At 40.2% G+C, this 19156-nt stretch overlaps 1 protein-coding gene across 6 annotated transcripts in view; it reads left to right on the forward strand.

Annotated features, from left to right (window-relative positions):
- Window positions 1–19156, forward strand: part of GRM5 (glutamate metabotropic receptor 5) — a 494822-nt gene that overhangs the window by 442024 nt on the left and 33642 nt on the right. For all 6 annotated transcript variants that reach the window (XM_075592557.1, XM_075592555.1, XM_075592556.1 and 3 more), the window contains exon 7: window positions 7082–7208. In XM_075592557.1, the coding sequence (XP_075448672.1) occupies window positions 7082–7208 (127 nt within the window). The remainder of the gene's footprint in view (window positions 1–7081; window positions 7209–19156) is intronic.

The raw sequence follows: 19156 nt of genomic DNA on the forward strand, positions 1-19156 counted from the left end.
ACTATTACTATCACAGCCTCTCACCTCTCTCCCAAATCTTTTTGACTTACTAGATAAATTCACAAATATATCTGGATTCAAAATCAATCAAGCTAAATCTGAGGCTCTTAACATTAGCCTCCCCAAAGAGGTAGAAAAATTACTAAAGCTAAATTTTAATTTCAACTGGAAACAGAACCAGGTTAAATATTTGGGAGTCCACATCACCAGAGATGTCAGAGACATTTATAAAGCAAATTATCCTCCCCTGATCCGGTCTCTGACGTCTGACATCCTGAAGTCGTCTTGGATAGGTAGGATACAAAGTGTTAAAATGAATCTTCTCCCCCGTATCCTATACCTATTCCAAATATTACCGGTGCAGCAACTGAGACTGAAAGATTTACTCTCGCTTCAGTCTGATATCTCCAGATTCATATGGGGAGGCAAGAAACCGAGAGTAAATAAATCAATTATGAAGCGATCCTCCCCAGAGGGGGGCTTAGTGGTACCCTGCCTGTTATCCTATTATAAAGCGGCACAGTTAAGCAAAATTGTTCAATGGCATTCCAGCCCTGCATTGAAAAGATGGGTGGAATTAGAGGGAGCGGCTTGCTCCCCGCTAGAGCTGAAATCATTGATTTGGCTCCCCAAAACAGCACGAGTGGATGCTGATTTGCCACTTTTATCTATGACCAACTCGCTGGCGATATGGAAAGCTTCTAAGTTCAGACACTCCTTCACCACTAAAAACTCCCAGATGGCCCCCCTATGGGGGAACACCGATTTTGCTCCGGGCCTGTTAGGTGGAAACACCTCTATTTTGAAAAACTTGGGATATTTACGTCTCAAGGACCTGGAGGGTAACAGCAAAAAGGTTAAATCATTTGAGCACATTAGATCCGGAAAAAATATCCCTCACTCCGAATTTTTCAAATACCTTCAGATCAGAGCATTTTATAATAAATTAGCCCCCTACCCTACGTTGACTAATTTTGAAAAGCTCTGTCTGGCAGAATCAGATACATTGGGACTTATATCTGATATACAGGGAAGTGGTCGGTTCTGAGGATCCCCGGCAGAAACACCCGAGGTACAGAGCCCTCTGGTAGGCTGACTTGGGCGAGTCTCTTGAGGATGAGGACTGGAATGAGATCTACCTGGCCGCAGCTAAAAGCTCAATTTGCACCACATTAAAGGAGAATGGGTATAAAGTAGTAATGAGGTGGTACCACACCCGACTAAAATTATCTAGGTATGTGCCGGGACTCTCCCCGCTGTGCCCTAGACAGTGTGGAGAGTCGGCCGACCAGTTACATATGCTGTGGTCTTGCGCACGGATCGCCCCTCTTTGGGAAGAAATTAGAGATTGGACACAGAGGATCTTAAGCTTCCCGATTCCCCTAGACCCGTGGCTGTTCTTATTGAATAGACTGCTGGCGGGCCTGCCAAAAGCAAATAATAAGCTAATCGGGCATTTTGCCCTGGCGACCCGGTGCGAGATTGCAGCAGTATGGAAACTCAATGAGATCCCTTCAATCCCAAAGATTTGGAACAGGATTTGGTTTGTCTGCCAGATGGAGAAATTAATGAGTCTGGTTAATGACACTGGCGTCAATTATCTAAAAATTTGGCTGCCTTGGCTGGCACTGTCAGACATCACATGGGTGGAGCGTACCACAATTTGGCATTTCTATATCTAGGCGCGTTCTCCTTTGATAGGGTTAATGAGAGGTCCAAATCGGTAGCAAGATTTCCTAACACACAGCAATGGGGCTGGACATCAGACAGAAGCACAAAATGAGACGCGGCATGGTGATATGCTGGCTCGGAGCAGGCAGGCTTATATAATTCCCCCCCATCAACTTCCATTATGGGTTACTCTTAACCCTACTTCTCCCCCCACTTACCCCTTTAGTCCTTCCCCCTTACCCCCCCCCCCCATCCCACCCCCCACCAGTTTTGAGTTGTGATGCATCTGGTTTTCCTATGATTGGATGGTCTAGTTATGTGTCGTCTTGTTTTATCCTAGTTTGTCTTGTCTGGTCTTGTCCTGTCTTCATTTTTAACAGATTTCAGTATTGTTGTTGTATGAAAATGCTGTATTCAAGTCACACATGAATATGCTATGTTATATTTGTACCTGAATTTTCTTTGAATAAAACAAATTAAGTTACAAAAAAATTACAATTATCCAGATATGGATAATAGCTCATTTGCCCAATCCAAATCAAACATTAGCCAGCCAGCAAAAAGAAAGTAAATAAAACTTTCTACTTACCCCTGCCATGATGAAGCGCATCATCATGACCATACCCCAGGTCCATGTCCTCCGTTGGCAGCAAAAGAGAAAAAAAATACAATCTAATGGCCCCTAACCCCTTAATCACCTTAATAGCTAATTATCGCTGTAGTAATTAAGGGGTTAATAGGCCTAACGTCCCACCTTGGAACAACTTTACCCACCCTCTACCCATTGATTGGCACAGTGGTACATCATACCCATATAATATGGGCATGATAAGCCACTATAGCACTCAATAGTCAACCTAATACAAATCATTAAGGCCAAAAATACACAATAATAAAAGAAATAGAGAAGCACCTAAAAAAAACCACAATAAAAAAACTAAAAAGCCTTATAGTACAAATGAATACAATGTAGCTATCACCAAAAAAGCAAAATAATTACAATTTATTATTCCAAAACATAAGAATACAATTAAATAAACACCCATCCAACCAATTCAATCAATAAAAGCACCAGCCATAAAATGAGTTAAATAAATAAAACCACTAGCCATCAAAACAATTAATTAATTTAAACCGCTAACCAACCCTAAAAAATTTAATAAAAACAAGCCATCCAAATTCCAAACAATTTAATCAAAACAATAAACAGAAATAGAAAAAATAACAATCAATTCAAAACAAGCATTTGCCAAAAAATGCATTGCCAGTCACTGTATTTATTTATGTATGAAATTTATGTATTATGTATTTGTATTTATGTATGAAAAACATAAAAATAAATAAATACAATTAAAAAACCTGAAAAAAGATAAGTACATACATTACACTCAATATTTACCTTAACTTTAGAAGTCTTCACCCTCTGAATCCTGGCGTTTCAGGAAGCTCTCGACCCGCAACGTCATCCACTGCAATCCGACTCCATCCTCCTTAAAGAACAGCATCAGGTACCAACATCTTCTTTCTTTCATCTTCTTTCTCCTTCTATCTTCATCTGTCAATATTTTCTCATTTTCTTTAATCTTCTATCTTCTTTCTTTAAATCCAAAACCCCATGGTAAATCCAAAACAGATGTTGCCACATCGAGATCTTCTGCTAAAATCAGACATACAGGCCTTACAGCATATACTGTAGGGCCTGTGACAACAGATTTTAAGGTTAGATGGTATAGCTCCAATCCGATTTGATGCTGTATCATGTGACAGGTTTTTTTTTAAGGATGTGACGTCATCTCTAAGGGAGGTACGTCCGATCCTTAAAACCACATGGCTATATCACATGGTATTAAAGCCAATGGGATTGAAGACTATCCCATTGGCTCCTGTACCATGTGATATGTTTTAGCAAAAGATATCCACATGGCAACATCCGTTTTGGATTTACAATGGGGTTTTGTATTGAAATAAATAAGATTGAAGATTAAAGAAAAGAAGAAAATAATGAAAGATGAAGATACAGAGGCGGCACATTTTATTTGAGTGCGGCTAGCTCCGCAAGCCTGGGGATGCCCCGGCATGCTAGCCGCACTCCCTCGGCGTGCCGCGCGTCATCGGGTGCCTGCGCCCCCTGCACGCGCGTCCAGGGCTCCCCGAGGGAGCCCTGGTGTCCCGCGATGTGGGGGACGGCGGCAGGGGGTTCCGGGGGACCCGGCGGACCCGGCAGCGGGAGGGAGAAAGCCCCGATCGGAGGGCGCTCCTCCGTGTCTTCGGCGCGCGCCCGGCACCCTCTGGCGCGCGCCAGGTTACTGCTGCGGCCGAGAACGGGCAAATGCTCGAATAAACTCGGCCGCAGCAGTAGAAGAAGGAGAAAGAAGATTTCTGTACCTGATGCTGTTCTTCAAGGAGGATGGAGTCGGATTTCAGTGGATGACGTCGTGGGTTGAGAGCTTCCTGATACAGTATGCTGGAATTCGGAGGGTGAAGACTTCTAAAGGTAAGATAAATATTGAATGTATGTAATTGTCTTGTTTCAGGGTTTTTTCATTGTATTTATTTATTTTTATGTTTATCATTGCCCTTTGACTGCTAATTTATTCATCTGTGCCCCTTTAGGGTACAGATAAATACAGTGACAGACAATGCATTTTTTGGCAAATGCTTGTTTTCAATTGATTTGTTTTTTTTTTCTATTTCTGTTTATTGTTTTTATTAAACTGTTTGGAATTTGGATGACTTGTTTTTAGTACATTTTAGGGTTGGTTAGCGGTTTAAATTAATTAATTGTTGGCTAGTGGTTTTATTTATTTAATTGATTTATTGGCTAGTGCTTTTATTTATTTAATTGATTTGTTGGCTAGTTCTTTTATTTATTTAATTGATTTGTTGGATAGTGCTTTTATTGATTGAATTGGTTGGATAGGTGTTTATTTAATTGTATTCTTACGTTTTGGAATAACATAATTTTAATTATTTTGCTGGTTTGGTGATAGATACTTTTTTTTAATGTGTACTATTAGGCTTTTTAGTTCTTTTATTGTGGGGGTGTTTAGGTGCTTGTGTATTTCTTTTATTATTGTGTATTCTTGGCCTTAATGATTTGTAATAAGTTGACCATTGAGTGCTATAGTGATGTCATGACCATATTATATGGGTATGATGTACCACTGTGCCAATCAATGAGTAGAGTGTGGGTATAGTGGTCCCAGGGTGGGTGGTTAGGCCTCCCAGGTGGGTAGCGGGGAGGGTGGGTTAACCCCTTAATTACTACAGTGGTTATTAACCGCTATGGTGATTAAAGGATTAGGGGCCATTAGATTGTATTTTTCTTATACTCTTGCTGCCAATGGAGGACATGGACCTGTTGTATGGTGATGAGGATGCCCTTCATCATGGCAGGGGTAAGTAAAAGTTGTATTTACTTTATTTATGCAGGTTGGCTAATGTTTGATTTTATAATGTCAAATAAAATATCCATATTTGGATAATAGTAATTTTGCCCATTACAGTACTGTATGTGTTGGGGGGGGAGGGGGTGTTGGGGGTAGAGGAGGTGGGAATTAGTGTTGTCGTGTTTTTGAATGTTTATTGTGGGTGGCGTGGACAGGTGAAGATATTATTTGACCCTTTGTGGGTTTTTATGCAGCATACCGGGTGTGTAGTGGAAGGGGTTCACCCCTTCATTACCTTAGCGGAATTAACAGCAAAGGTAATGAAGGGGTTAACGCCACCTGCAACCCCCTCGCAAGGCATAAATACTCACCGAGGGCCAAATACCACCTTCAACCATCCCCGCTACCCACAATAAACATGGCTTTGGTAGTTAACCCCTTAATTGCCTTAGCGGTTAGCCACTAAGATAATGAAGTTGCCTGTAAATGCATTTTTATTTCATGGTATTCATGCCGGGGTCTCAGGTGCTGATATTAATGGGTATCAGCTCCGGAGACTCCCGGTATCAATCCGATGTACAGTAGGAAAAAAGCATCTTTTTTCTAAGTCCCTGTCTCGCCAACTTTTTCTGGCGAGAGGCGGTTAGCCTCAATAAGCTAATAGAGGCTACTAGAATGGCACGACTTTCAAAACCTGCCAATAATTGGCTTATCACTACTCACCCGGCGATGTTTTTTGGACAGCAGCAAAAAATTGTGATTCATTCCTTTATCGCCCACTTATCAAGGCTTTCTGAATTGCAGTAGGCATTTTGGCTGAAAAGGCCTCGATAAGAGGGTTATCGAGGCTACTAGAATAGGCCCCATAGGCCATTATTAACTTATATTGTAAACAATACATTTTAAGATGCTATATAGTTAATTGACGAAACATATGGTGCCAGGAAGAGCAGGAGTTTTTATTTGTTGCACCTGAAGTGAATTACCTTGTTAATCAATTAAAGATCTATGTTGCAAGAAACAGCAGCTCTTTATTGAAATTAAAGTGATTTTACATGATAAAAGGTGATTTTTTTTTACATTGGTTTCAATTTTGGTATTTAAAAATAATGAAAGTTTTTTTTGCCACTGTGATATTTATATAAATTCAGGTTTTCTTTAAAGATATCCATATACTTGATTGATAGCTATACTGTATCAATCTTGAATTTAATCTACAATGAGTTGTAAAAAAAACTTCTCCTTTTAATTAGAAGTGTAAAAGGACAATTGGTGAAGGTAGTAATATAACTATATCACATTCAAACTACTAAGTGTAAAATGGAATATTACATTACAAGTGCTCCGTTATTAACTTTTCACTGCTAAGAGCAAATAATTGCATTAAATAAATGCTATATCAACAATACAAAGTTACATACTAACATTTTCTAACATTTTCTCGCTATACACCATCCCAACTCTTGCGTTCTGCTCAATGATGTCTTCTCTCTACCCCTTTTGTATCGGAAGCCCTCTCCTGCCTTAAACCTTTCTCACTGACTGCCCCCACACCTCTGGAATTCCCTTCCCCTCAATATCCAACTAGTATCCTCTCTATCCACATTTAAGACTCACCTCAAAACACACCTACTTAAGGAAGCATATGAGTCGCTTCATGGCTGATAATTAACACCTCATATATTAACCTTGGCCCCTTACAGACGCACTTACCAGAACACCCTCCTACTGTCTCTGTACATTCTTCCTACCAACAAATTAGATTGTAAGCTCTTCGGAGCAGGGTCTCCATTTCCTAAATGTTACTTTTTTGTCTGAAGCACTTCTCCCCTTCATGTGTTATTTATATTGTTTGTTATTTATATGATTGTCACGTATATTACTACTGTGAAGCGCTATGTAAATAAAGACATACATACATACATACATACATATACAGTATACATACAGTACATACATACATATATAGAATGTTAATTGTAATATTTTGTAGGAGAAAGTAATGATCATTTAATTCCCAGGTCATCCGTAAAGGAGAGGTGAGCTGTTGCTGGACCTGCACACCATGCAAGGAGAATGAAATCGTTTATGATGAATATACATGTAAGGCATGTGATCTGGGGTCCTGGCCCACCTTTGATCTCACAGGTAAATGGATTAAAAGTATTTCCAATAGATAAAGAGATTTTAATAAATGTATCGTACAAGGTAGTATGAGAGCTACCAAGAAGAATCATCTTCAGATCAACTACAAATAAGGTTTCCTGCATACAAGTATACAACTTCAATGTGCCTATTTATTAAGGCATATTTATATGTGCAAATGACCCACTAATTAATATCTATCAGATCATTAGCAATGCTCAAAAAATGCACTTGTCCACTCATCCTAAACTTGTGTAAAATTTGAGATTTGAGGGACAATCTTTGTAAGAATTGTGTTTGATACATTTTGTTTATGAGGTTTCGCAATCCCAGATGTATAACTTTGTTCCTGAGCCAGACAGGGGACGGCATGTCTAAAAAGGCACCAAATCACACCAACTTTACAGACAACATGGATCGTATAGCTGACAATCACCACAATGCCTTCCACAGTCATGCCGCAAAGTGCCTTGCATCTGCCACTGCAAGGAATTGCGGGACAGTCAGTAACCTGGAACATGTCAAACTTCATTAGAAAAAATATCCTCAAGTATAACTAGACTTCCCACAGCCCTCTCCATACAGACAGCGCTAACAGTAGAGGTTTGATGGCGGGGGGGCTGTATGATTACTATGGGTGGCTGAATAATTATTGGGGGAGGAGGTCTGTTTACCTTTGGGGGTGTGTCTATTTGATTGTTGGGGGGGGGGAGAAGTCTATATGAATAATGGAGTACTGAGGTCTATATAAATATGGACATTAGGTGGTCTATATGATTATAAAGGGGAGATATAGTGATTATGCATGTAAAAGGTCATCTACACTTATACTTTCTTTTATATGCAACTCGTGGGCAACGAGTTACTTTTTTCCCGTCATTTATGAATGCTAGTGGTATTTTTCAAGTCCGGTTCATTAAGTATGCAATAATATATAACGTCCTTCTTATTCTGAACAGGATATTCGGGACAGCATTTTGGTAATACAGTATGATTATTCCAAAAGTGAAAGTGTTTCATCTATTTTTCGTATATGCCTCTTGTATAAAGGTTAAAGAGTGTAGGTGTACAGTAATATGTGCATTCAGTATTCAACAGGAATAAATTAGGTTTTTAACAGCAGCATACATTTGTCAACAAAGACTGACTTTCATCTAGGGCTGCAGTTAATAAATCCTGGTATACCTAGTCTGTATATACATATGTAACACCCTCCCCCTAAAGTATATTTGCATACATTGGGCATTATGGTACTAACCTGCAGGCTCACAGAAGGCCTGAGCCTCTGCTCATAGGAAGCTTGGGGGTGCCAGGTGCAGCACCTCTACCCATGGGGATCCAGGCGTAGACGGGATGGCTCCTCACGGGAACGTATGTAGATAAACAGCAAATAACCACACACACAGTAGTAATAAACAATAACTCTTTACCAGCAGGATCCTTCCAGATACACATATACAATACAGCACAGCCACAGTATTACACAATCCATTCCTCAAATCCCCAGGAGTAATTATACCCCCAAGGGTCAAGGTTGCACCCTATCCCTTGGACACCAAAGAGCGCCAGGTGTCCGCCAAGGCAATCCCCAAATGGATTTGTGAGGGCAGCGCTACCCTACCTTGTGTATTGGTGGTGCACATGGGTACCTTCCTGGTTATACTTATATAACCAGGGAATCTTTCTCATCCGTTATCCAATGATGCAGGGCCTCCCAACAATATCCTTTCTCTCCTTCCGGCAGCCGGGCGGTCGTTCCTCCCCTGCACTCTGTCCCGCTCCGCTGGCGATCGGACTAACAGGTGAGTCCTTGACATATGGCAGTCCCTACTATACTTCGCTAGGTTGGCTCAGGGAACTAACTCTGGCCTACGGAGTTTCTCTGGCCTAGTCCTAGGCAGCTTGACTGGCTGCCGGCACACAACCTTCCTCTCTGCGGTCTCAAGCTCTGACATTGCGGTCTCCAGTCCCCCAGGATATCCTGTCTCTCCAGAGGATATCCTGTCTTTCTTCGCCAGTCTTGCCAACCCCAACATGGCCTCCGCGCATCTGCATAGCTAGGAGAATGTCTGGCCTCTCAGCCCTGCAACCCCAACATGGCCTAAGCACCTCTGCAGAACCTGCCTGAAGAGCTAAACCAACTCCCCCAAGGGGTGTGGAGGACTACCCTGCTACACATAGGTAGCCAGACCTGGAAATGGCATGGTAAATATTATATTTTTTGAGTATGAGTAACTTCAATAAGGATACAGCAAGGCGCTAATAGTCCATTCACTCACCACCAACTTAATTTCTCTTCCTAGCAAATTTTCACTTAATACGTAATATGCCAAGATAGTCAGTGTTTCGCATATACATTGCCAATGATAAACTAACCCATAAGAGATGTGCGGTATTGTCCTGATACCAATTCTGAACAGATAAACAGATAATTTTAGAATAAATATTTCTAATCATGCAGCTACCCGTACAGCTACATGACAGAGGTTGCACTGGATCAGTTACCTCCTTACATTTCTAAGTGCATACTACTGTATTTTGGACGTGGCTTAGTTGTACATGAATTATTGACTTTTGGAACCCATGTCTTTATTCTCTTGAAAATCATGTGTTTCAGCTTCCAGATGTTCCAATCTGATGACTGATCAGTTAATATACTGTACATGAAATCATGAACCCATTTCTCAGAATCTGCCATACCCTAATGTTATATTATAGTAGACACAGGACATTACAGCAAATCGAAATTGAGTTTTCAAAGCAGGGTTCCCATCGGTAACCGGATTAGAGTTAGGAAACACACACTGCATTTCAGTCAGTTCCCTGCTTATGTGTGTGTGTATGTATGTATATCTTTATTTATATAGCGCCATTCATGTACATAGCGCTTTACAACAGTAACACGTGACAGAATCGGAATAAGCTCTTAATACATAAAAGTAGATATTAGGAAAAGGAGTCCCTGCCCGAAGAGCTTATAATCATATGAATAAGTGTGGTACTTGTGCAGCATTGGCGAGTACAGACTTGTGTCTCATCATTACATTTACCTGTTATACAGTGTACAACATATCTTATTATTAGCATGCAGCTATTCTACATTACATTGAGGATTCGTTTCTGGGTTTTTTTTCAGCATGTGCAAGTAGTAACACCACATGATAATTAATAAACGACTTCCACAGATGCAGTCTTGCTGGAAATGAAATCTCACTACTAACTCTGCTACATTTATACATATTTACAGTGTTAAGTATTTCTTTGTGTGATGTTAGAGCATAAATTGGTAACTGTGGAAGAGGTAATAGTTATTGTATATTTTGATATGCTAGATAAGAGTTCTGACTTGTCACATACTACAAACCTGTGAGCACTTGACTTGTGTATGTGAAAAAGGTTAATACATCCAGCTATCTGCTGATTCATTTACCTGCCTGCAGGGCCCTCAGAATGTGCAATAACTCCCCAGAACCCCCACACTGCACCTCAATACGCTTCCACCACAAGAATAATTTATGTTCTTTTCTCCAGGGTCCTTGGTCTCCTGTTGTTAGGAAGAAATATGTAATTAACATGAAAACCCAATGTCGCAAAATATCTGAAAATACAATTATTCTCTTCTAAAAGGTACTATGTCCAATCAATGGTACAGTGGTTAGTTACAGAAAAAGAATGCTACAAAAGACATACATTATAATAATGCAGACAGTTTCAGAAAATAACGGGATAGAAATAGAAAATCTAAATACGTTACCACATTAAAAATAAACAGATCCTTCATAGAGGCTTGAAACTGAAATAAGTGAATCCACGTGTTTATTGATGTCACACAAACCCTCTATGTTGAATACCAAATTCAAATCCCAAATGAATGGTTTTTATCCTCACTTGGCCTTTGTCACAAAGATGTGGCTTTAACACCCACTCAATAATCTACTGTCACATTTATGACAGGATGCAGAATACAGAAGCAGGAGAGGCTTCTGCGTTCCATCTGTACCCTGCAAATTTCCAGGATCAGCTGTACCTGGATGCTGCTCCCAGCTGACTAACTGCTGATCGCTGATTGCTACCGCACAGGACTTGGCTGAGTATTTACTTAGCTTACATACATTGCGTGGACATTTGGGACTGTTACCAGCTACTGTGTATATCACTCAGCTCCCCCAAGGGGGTTGAATCAACATCCATCTATCCTAGGACATTTGTCTTCACCCCATTTTCCCTGTTGAATAACTTTTTGGATGCATACAGTACTACCACCATGTTTTTGTCCCTATCAGCATGCACTTAAGTCTCTCCCACACACATTAAACCACACATCAGTACATTGGTGTTTTGTAGAGTGGTTAGGGATATCTTGTTAAAGCAGATAAGTGTTTGACCGGCTGGTGTAGGTAGGGGGGACAGGTGAATAATTATTCTTTACCCTGAACCTTTTATTCTTATTAGGTTATCTCCGCTTGAGTTTAATTATGTCTAAATTGATTATACTCTATTAGACTGAGGTTCTGTTGTTCAACCATTGTACTTTGCAGGAATCACTGTGATTAATGGATCTCCTCAGACTGTTTTAATTGTCTTGTCTTAGACATTGCTGAATAAATTGATATATTATATTTATAGATTGGGCACACTCATACAGTATGTATAGTGGATACATACTGACCAAATGTGCCCACCAATAAACTTGTGCATGAATTGGGAAAGTCAGGAAGGAATTAGGGGGTACAGGATGACCCCGGCATGCGGCGGGTTCCGTTCCAAGGGCCCGCTGCAAAGCGAAAATCGCCGGGAAGCGGAACCGGCGATTTTCAGCGTGTGCGCGCATGTGCAAACCGGCAATTCCCCCCATCTGCGCATGCACAACCTCTGTTCTTCGTTCTGCACATACGCACCCTTTGCAACCGCCCGTTCTGCGCATGTGCGACCTCTGACTTCCCCGTTCTGCGCATGCGCAGACATGGTGGCCCCCTTCTCGGTACCGCCGTATCAGCGGATCGCCAAAAAGCGGGACGCTGAGAAGCGGGTCCTTGCTGTAGTGGACTGTACAAAGCATTGGCTTTAAAAAAAAAAAAAGAATCGAAAGAGTTAATTTCGTCAAAAAAATCAATGACTTACCTAGCGACACATGTTAGTATGTCATTATTAATTTGGCTCACATGTTCTTAGTCTGTGCACCATGTTCATACATATAAATGCATTAAGAATTTGTACACATTTATGGTGTACAAAACTGGAGCATGTTTGTAGATAAATATAATATATTTTTACAAATGTGCAACTCAGAACATGAAAACACTGCCTATAACTCCACCCCCTTGTGTCATTTTTCTCTTGGTTTTCTTACTCTAACGTAGAAGGTACAGGCATACCCCGCATTAACGTACGCAATGGGACCGGAGCATGTATGTAAAGCGAAAATGTACTTAAAGTGAAGCACTACCTTTTTCCTACTTATCGATGCATGAACTGTATGGCAATCGTCATATACGTGCATAACTGATGTAAATAACACGTGTAAAAGGCTCACATTGCGCACAGCTTCGGTACAGGTAGGGTGCCGGTATTGCTGTTCAGGACATGCTGACAGGCGCATGCGTGAGCTGCCGTTTTCCTATTGAGCGATATGTACTTACTCGCGAGTGTACTTAAAGTGAGTGTCCTTAAACCGGGGTATGCCTGTATAGGGTTATGTGTAAGAGGCCCACACCTATGAGAAGCGAGTATGAAGAGGAGGAGTGGATGATGGATTCTGATTTTACTGTTAACAATGGAGAATGGGAAGTGTCTGATATTTGAAGGCATAATTTAGCTGGGATAATTAATCAGTCTATTGCAGAGAGGGAGAGTGTGAGCCCGGAGCGGAGTCGCTGCTCCCCCACGCGACAAATACAGGCATAACCTTGTATTTTATAGATTGGCACATGGAGAAGCACTAACTTGCTGTTCTTATGTGCATGTGTTTTAAGACAAAATAATTTATCGCGGTGCTCTATGCATACAGATGTAGCAAGACTTACTGTCGTTGGTGCCAGGTGTGGCTGAATTTTGGCTACAGATCTCACAGCCACGAGGACAATAAGCTGTTTAAAAGGATTAATTGTGCAGGGTTCCATGCTTCTGAATCTTTTTTGGCCATCTGCAGGGATGATTGCCTCTCTAAAAGGCCAAATCTGGTGATTTCTTTCAGCTGCAGAGAGAGCTGCATTGAGAGCTGCACAGAGAGAGAGCCGCCTCTTCCTGCGCATATCTCGCTAGTGATCAAAAAAAAAATATATAAAATGTAATACTGGTGTAGATGAGCAGGGGGTCTCCGGAGTAGAACTGCATTGATTTGAGGTCCGGGGACCCCCTGGTTCCAGAGATACAGGCCCCCTTAAGGGGTGCCGGTATCTCCTATGCATTTTATTCCCATGGTCACGTGACGCTGGACATGTAAATGCATAGGAGATACTGGCACCCCATAACGGGCCTGTACCCCGGGAAGCAGTGACAGCCAATGCATTTTTTGGCAAATGCTGGTTTTGAATTGATTGTAATTTTTTCTATATGTTTTTATTGTTTGGATTCAATTGTTTGGAATTTGGATGGCTTGTTTTTAGTACATTTTAGGATTGGTTAGCGGTTTAAATTAATTATTTGTTGTGTTGGCTACTGGTTTAAATTCATTAATTGTTTTGTTGGCTAGTGTTTAAAATTAATTAATTGTTTTGTTGGTTAGTGCTTTTATTGATTGAATTGATTGGTTGGCTAGTGCTTTTATTTTTTGAATTGGGGTGTTTAGGTGCTTGTGTATATCTTTTATTATTGTGTATTTTTGGCCTTCATGCTTTTTTATTAGGGTGACCATTGACTGATATAGTGGCTTATCATGCCCATATTATATTGGTATGCTGTACCACTATGCCAATCAATGGGTAGAGGGTGGGTATAGCGGTCCACCGGGATGGTTGGGTTAACCCCTTAATAACTATAGCGGTGATGAGGATGCCCTTCATGATGGCAAGGGTAAGTAGAAAGGTTTATTTACTTTATTTATGCTGGCTGGCTAATGTTTTTTTTTTTTATTTTTTAGTCATTTTGCCCATTACTATACTGTATGTGTTTGGGAGGGGGGGTGGGGGATGTATTTATTTCAATGTATTGCACATTTTTTTTTGCCACGGATTGGTACGGCAGGCCAGCAGGAACCCGCGGGGACCATCCGAGGGCCCCCAGACTCCCACGGGGACCACCTGAGGACTCCTGGACACACGCGGGGACCACCTGAGGACTCCCGGACATCCGCAGGGACTAACCGCTGGGACTACCCATGTGGACCACCCGAAGGCTCCTAGACACCCGTGGGGACCACTCGAGGGCCCCCAGATACCTGTAGGGACAACCCGAGGACCCCCAGACACCCACAAGGACCACCCAAGGGCCCCCAGACACCTGTGTGGACCAGCTGAGGACCCCCGGACACTCACAGGACTACCGGCATATATATATACACAGTATATATATATATGTATATATATATATATATATAAATATTATATATATATATATATATATATATATATATATATATATATATATATATATATTATATATATATATATATATATATATATACGTATACAGTAACTGTAATGGTTCACATTTTATTTTACATGATATTATTATATTGTAAATACATTGTTTGGGTAACTAGCAAAGCAATCCTTACTTAGATATCCAAAGATGTCCTGACAAATTGCAAATTGTGCTGAAATCTGTCTATTTTTTTAAAATTTTTGTTGCATTTGTTTGTATTATCTGTATTAATTGTCGGTGTGCACAAATGCAGCTGTATTTGTCGATTTATTGCACAGAAATACTTATGCCTATCAATAAAAGTGTTAATAAAGATGTTGGTCACCTTGAGATAGTCTTTAGATTCTATTGGAGTGTCATATCCTACTACAGGGTAAAATACATATAAAACAGGTCTGCCTTGTTCTATTTAATGTAGATTAAACCAGCAGTGACAGATGCTGAAGGCCCTAAGCAGGACAGCAGTAAGCTGTTCTTTTGAACACTAGTGAATGAGGTTTATTCAATAAAACAAAAAGCATACATGTTTTGTGCAATTACACTTGATGTAGGGCTATCTACAGGGTTATGAAGAGTGATTTTTACAGATGTTCAGTAGAAATAAAGAATGCCACATTATTATACAATTGAATAAATAAGGCTATAGTATAATTTATTAATGGAACAATTACATAAACAACACCAATGCTACTGTATACAGTATATTGTAGTTTAATAAGCAGCTTATATATTGTCAATAACATACTGGAAAAGGTATATGATTTATGCTCTAATAGGAAATGTGTTTTTTAAATGTTGTAGCAATGAAAATATTGCATACAAGTGTACGTTTGTGTATGTGTGAGAAAGGGCTTAATAACTGGCTGTCCAGTTTTTCCACTCACCAACTTGCAGGACACTATAAATGAGCACTCACATCCTCAAAACCATTATGCCCCAATTATGCTTCCACCACGGGATAAGGTTAAGGGCTTATACCTAAGTGGTCTTTGGCCCCATTTCCTATACATTTAACCAAAAAGCAAAGTTAGGAAAATGTGTCATTAATAATAATAACTTTATATAGCGCTTCTCTCCTCACACACTTACCAACCCACACATAGTTACTTACCCACACCCACACTTACCCAAACATACACACTTACCCAGTCAAACACATTTATCCAGCCACACACACACACAGTTACTTACCCATATACACACACACTACACACACACACACACACACACACACACACACACACACACACACACACACACACACACACACACACACACACACACACACACACACACACTTACTTACTCACACACACACACATATTTAGTTACATGAACCCCCACACCAGACAATTACAGTACTTAATGTTCTTCAAGAGGTAAGGGGAGTGCCAGTGTTCAGAGGAGTTAGGGGATAAAATATTCAGTGCAATGTTATAATGAGATGTATCAACATTTACACCTAAAACTGGCTCAGCTCCAACATGGGGTAAAACTCTGCCCCAAAGAGACATGCACCAAATTAAAGAAACAAGATTTCCAATTTCTACAATTGGCAAAAATGTATGTTCTATTTCTTACACAGCAAACTGCTCCTCGTAATATATATATGCCCAGAAATGTAGATAGACATCCCGTGCTCACAAAAATATTATTTGGAAATGTTTCATTCAGTACCATGGCAATTATCAGGGTCAGTGAAAGCCTAAGATTAGACTCCCCCCGTCTTTCTCCCACACTCAATCCTCTCCCTATCATAATCTCCTCCCGCCCCCCCTCTTTATTTCTCACCCGGCTTTCTTTCTCACTACCATCTTTTTCTCTCCCTTCCCATCTCTAGACTCTCATTCTTACCCCCACTCCCTCCCCCCCCCTTTTTTTAGTTCATGTGGCCCAATGTCTATGTTCCGGTTATGAGCAGAGAGAGGAGCAACGGCAGCTCAATGTCTCCTCCGGCCGGTAGGTGGTGCTGAGTGGCTCACACAACTTCTCCTCTCCCTGGCTGCAGTGTGCGGTGCTAATGATAAGGTAAGACAGTGTGGGTAAATAAGGGAGTGTGAGGGTAAGTAAGTGTGTGTTGGTAAAAAAAAGTGTGTGTAAGTACTGTAATTGAACCAGAAAAAAATATGTTTATTTCGGCGCTTACTTAGTACATTAAGTCCATGCGTATAAAGAAAGTTTACATAAACAATATAATATAATAAGTGACTTGAATAATAAAGTGAACTTGTGATCAATTAGTGAAAATAAATAGTGACATATGAACCTATAAAAAGATCAACTACACCACCCAGTGAATATTGCTAATTGAAAAGCGGCTCAATAAACCCTTCAATGACTGTTCTATAGTCTGCTGGATCCAAATGTTCTTCAAGAAGTCAGGGGAGCGCCAGTGTTCACATCGGAATCATAGAAGAGACAATAAAAACAACATAGTGTGGTACGATTTCAACCAGAGTAGTATTGTTAAGTGATGAACAATTTCACTCACACTTTTCTCCTTTTCAATAGAGCAGTACAAAGACACTTTTCTCTCTCTGAATGGAGCAATAGGTCAGGAACTCCGCATATGAAACCCCTTTGTTAGTGAATCCTTCCCATCCGTTTTATGTATACCCAGGAGAATAACGAAATACTAATTGCGCAGTATATCTCAATAATATATTCAAAGATTTGGACATTAAAATAACATATAGATGTACACTCACATTCTGTACATTACATCAAGTCATGGTACGAAATCTTGACTCCTCTCTGTGTGTGTTTGACCGGTACACACGCTATGGAGCTCACTTCCGCGTCTCGGCTCTCATCTACGTCACTTCCGGTTGGGTGAAGTTGAGGGCGGAAGGGCTGTGTGGAGGAATCCCCGTCTGCCAGGACTTTGCATCACGCAAGCACTCTGATTCAACCCGTTTTGTCGGTACGACTTCTTCAGGAATCTAATTGCTCTACCTCTCATCATAATGAAACATTATGCAATTTGCACCTGTTTTTGATCAATGCAACACTTGACACATGCCCCTTTATGTTTATGTTTTGATGTAATTAGAAATTAGCTGTTACATCTCTGACCTTCCCTTGTTGGGCCCCATGCAATCCTGCATCACTTATTGTATGTACTGCAAGGCAAGGCAGAGTGACTCATATTTCTGAACAAAAAGCAATACACACTATTATGTTTTTCCAACTAATGAGGATGCACATTTATACTGCATCTCATGGCTAATTAAATGAACCATATAGAGCTAGGTCTTGTTCCGCTATTATGTTTTCAATAGCTATTAAATAACTTGTTAAATCTACAATTGTTCAGTGGTTGTATCTAATGTACTATAACCAGGTTGGTCTACACGCAACAATACAATATAAATTACTGGCACATGTAATCGTCGTGTCACTGAAAAGCAAACCTTAGTCATTGCTTACTCAGAAATAACTTGTTCTTCGTCTAATTCAAAATTTAGGAGGAGAAAGGCAAAACTCTCCTCCAAGTTGGTACACATACAGTATATGTGATGACATCATGTCCCAAAGTCTAACAAGACGCTTCCTGAATTTTGGAGACATGTATCTTTACCTTTAGTACTGATAAACAGAGAACAGAATGTAATATTATTTACATACCTGTATGTTAATATACTTTCAAATTTTTTTAGTCATACTGTAGATGAATAGTATGTAGAAATTTAAACTGCTGTTTGGTCTATTTACTTACAGTAAGTCTCCTGGCTGTAAAAGCCATTGGAAATCAGTGCAAACATACAGTAGCACAAGAAAATTAATCATGTTGCAACAAAATTGATTTTTTTTCTGTGATTAATCTGGTGCAATTCTTTTCCAATTGTTTTATCCCAACTTATACAGCCGAAAGACTTTAATAAATAACCCGCTGTGTAGAGATGGGCGGAACCACCCAAATTATTTTCCAGGATTTTCTCGCATTTTCCCCCCAAAATCCATTTCATAGTGTAAAATCCGCAATCGGATTTGGTCAGTTTTAATTTGCACTAATTCATGTAAAACCGCCATTGGATACAATCCGTTGAGGGATTTGTAGAATCCAATCCGCAGATTCAGCAACTTGTTGGAAGATTCTCAAAAATCCTTCAATGGATTGCTGAATCTGCAGATTGGATTCTACAGATCCGTCAATGGATTGCGGAATCTGATGCATATATTGGCAAAAAAGAATTTAAAATTCGCAAAACGCGAATCGCCCTTTTTGAGATTTAGATCTGCTGAAATCAGCAGATCAAAGGAACCAGACGATCTGTTGCAGATCCAAATTCGCCAAAAACATTCACCCATCTCTAGCATTGTTCGGTTTAAGGTTTGCACCAGTATATATAGAAAGTTTTCCCTTTCAT

Source organism: Ascaphus truei, chromosome 3 (genome assembly GCF_040206685.1).
Source record: "Ascaphus truei isolate aAscTru1 chromosome 3, aAscTru1.hap1, whole genome shotgun sequence".
Lineage (NCBI taxonomy): Eukaryota > Metazoa > Chordata > Amphibia > Anura > Ascaphidae > Ascaphus > Ascaphus truei.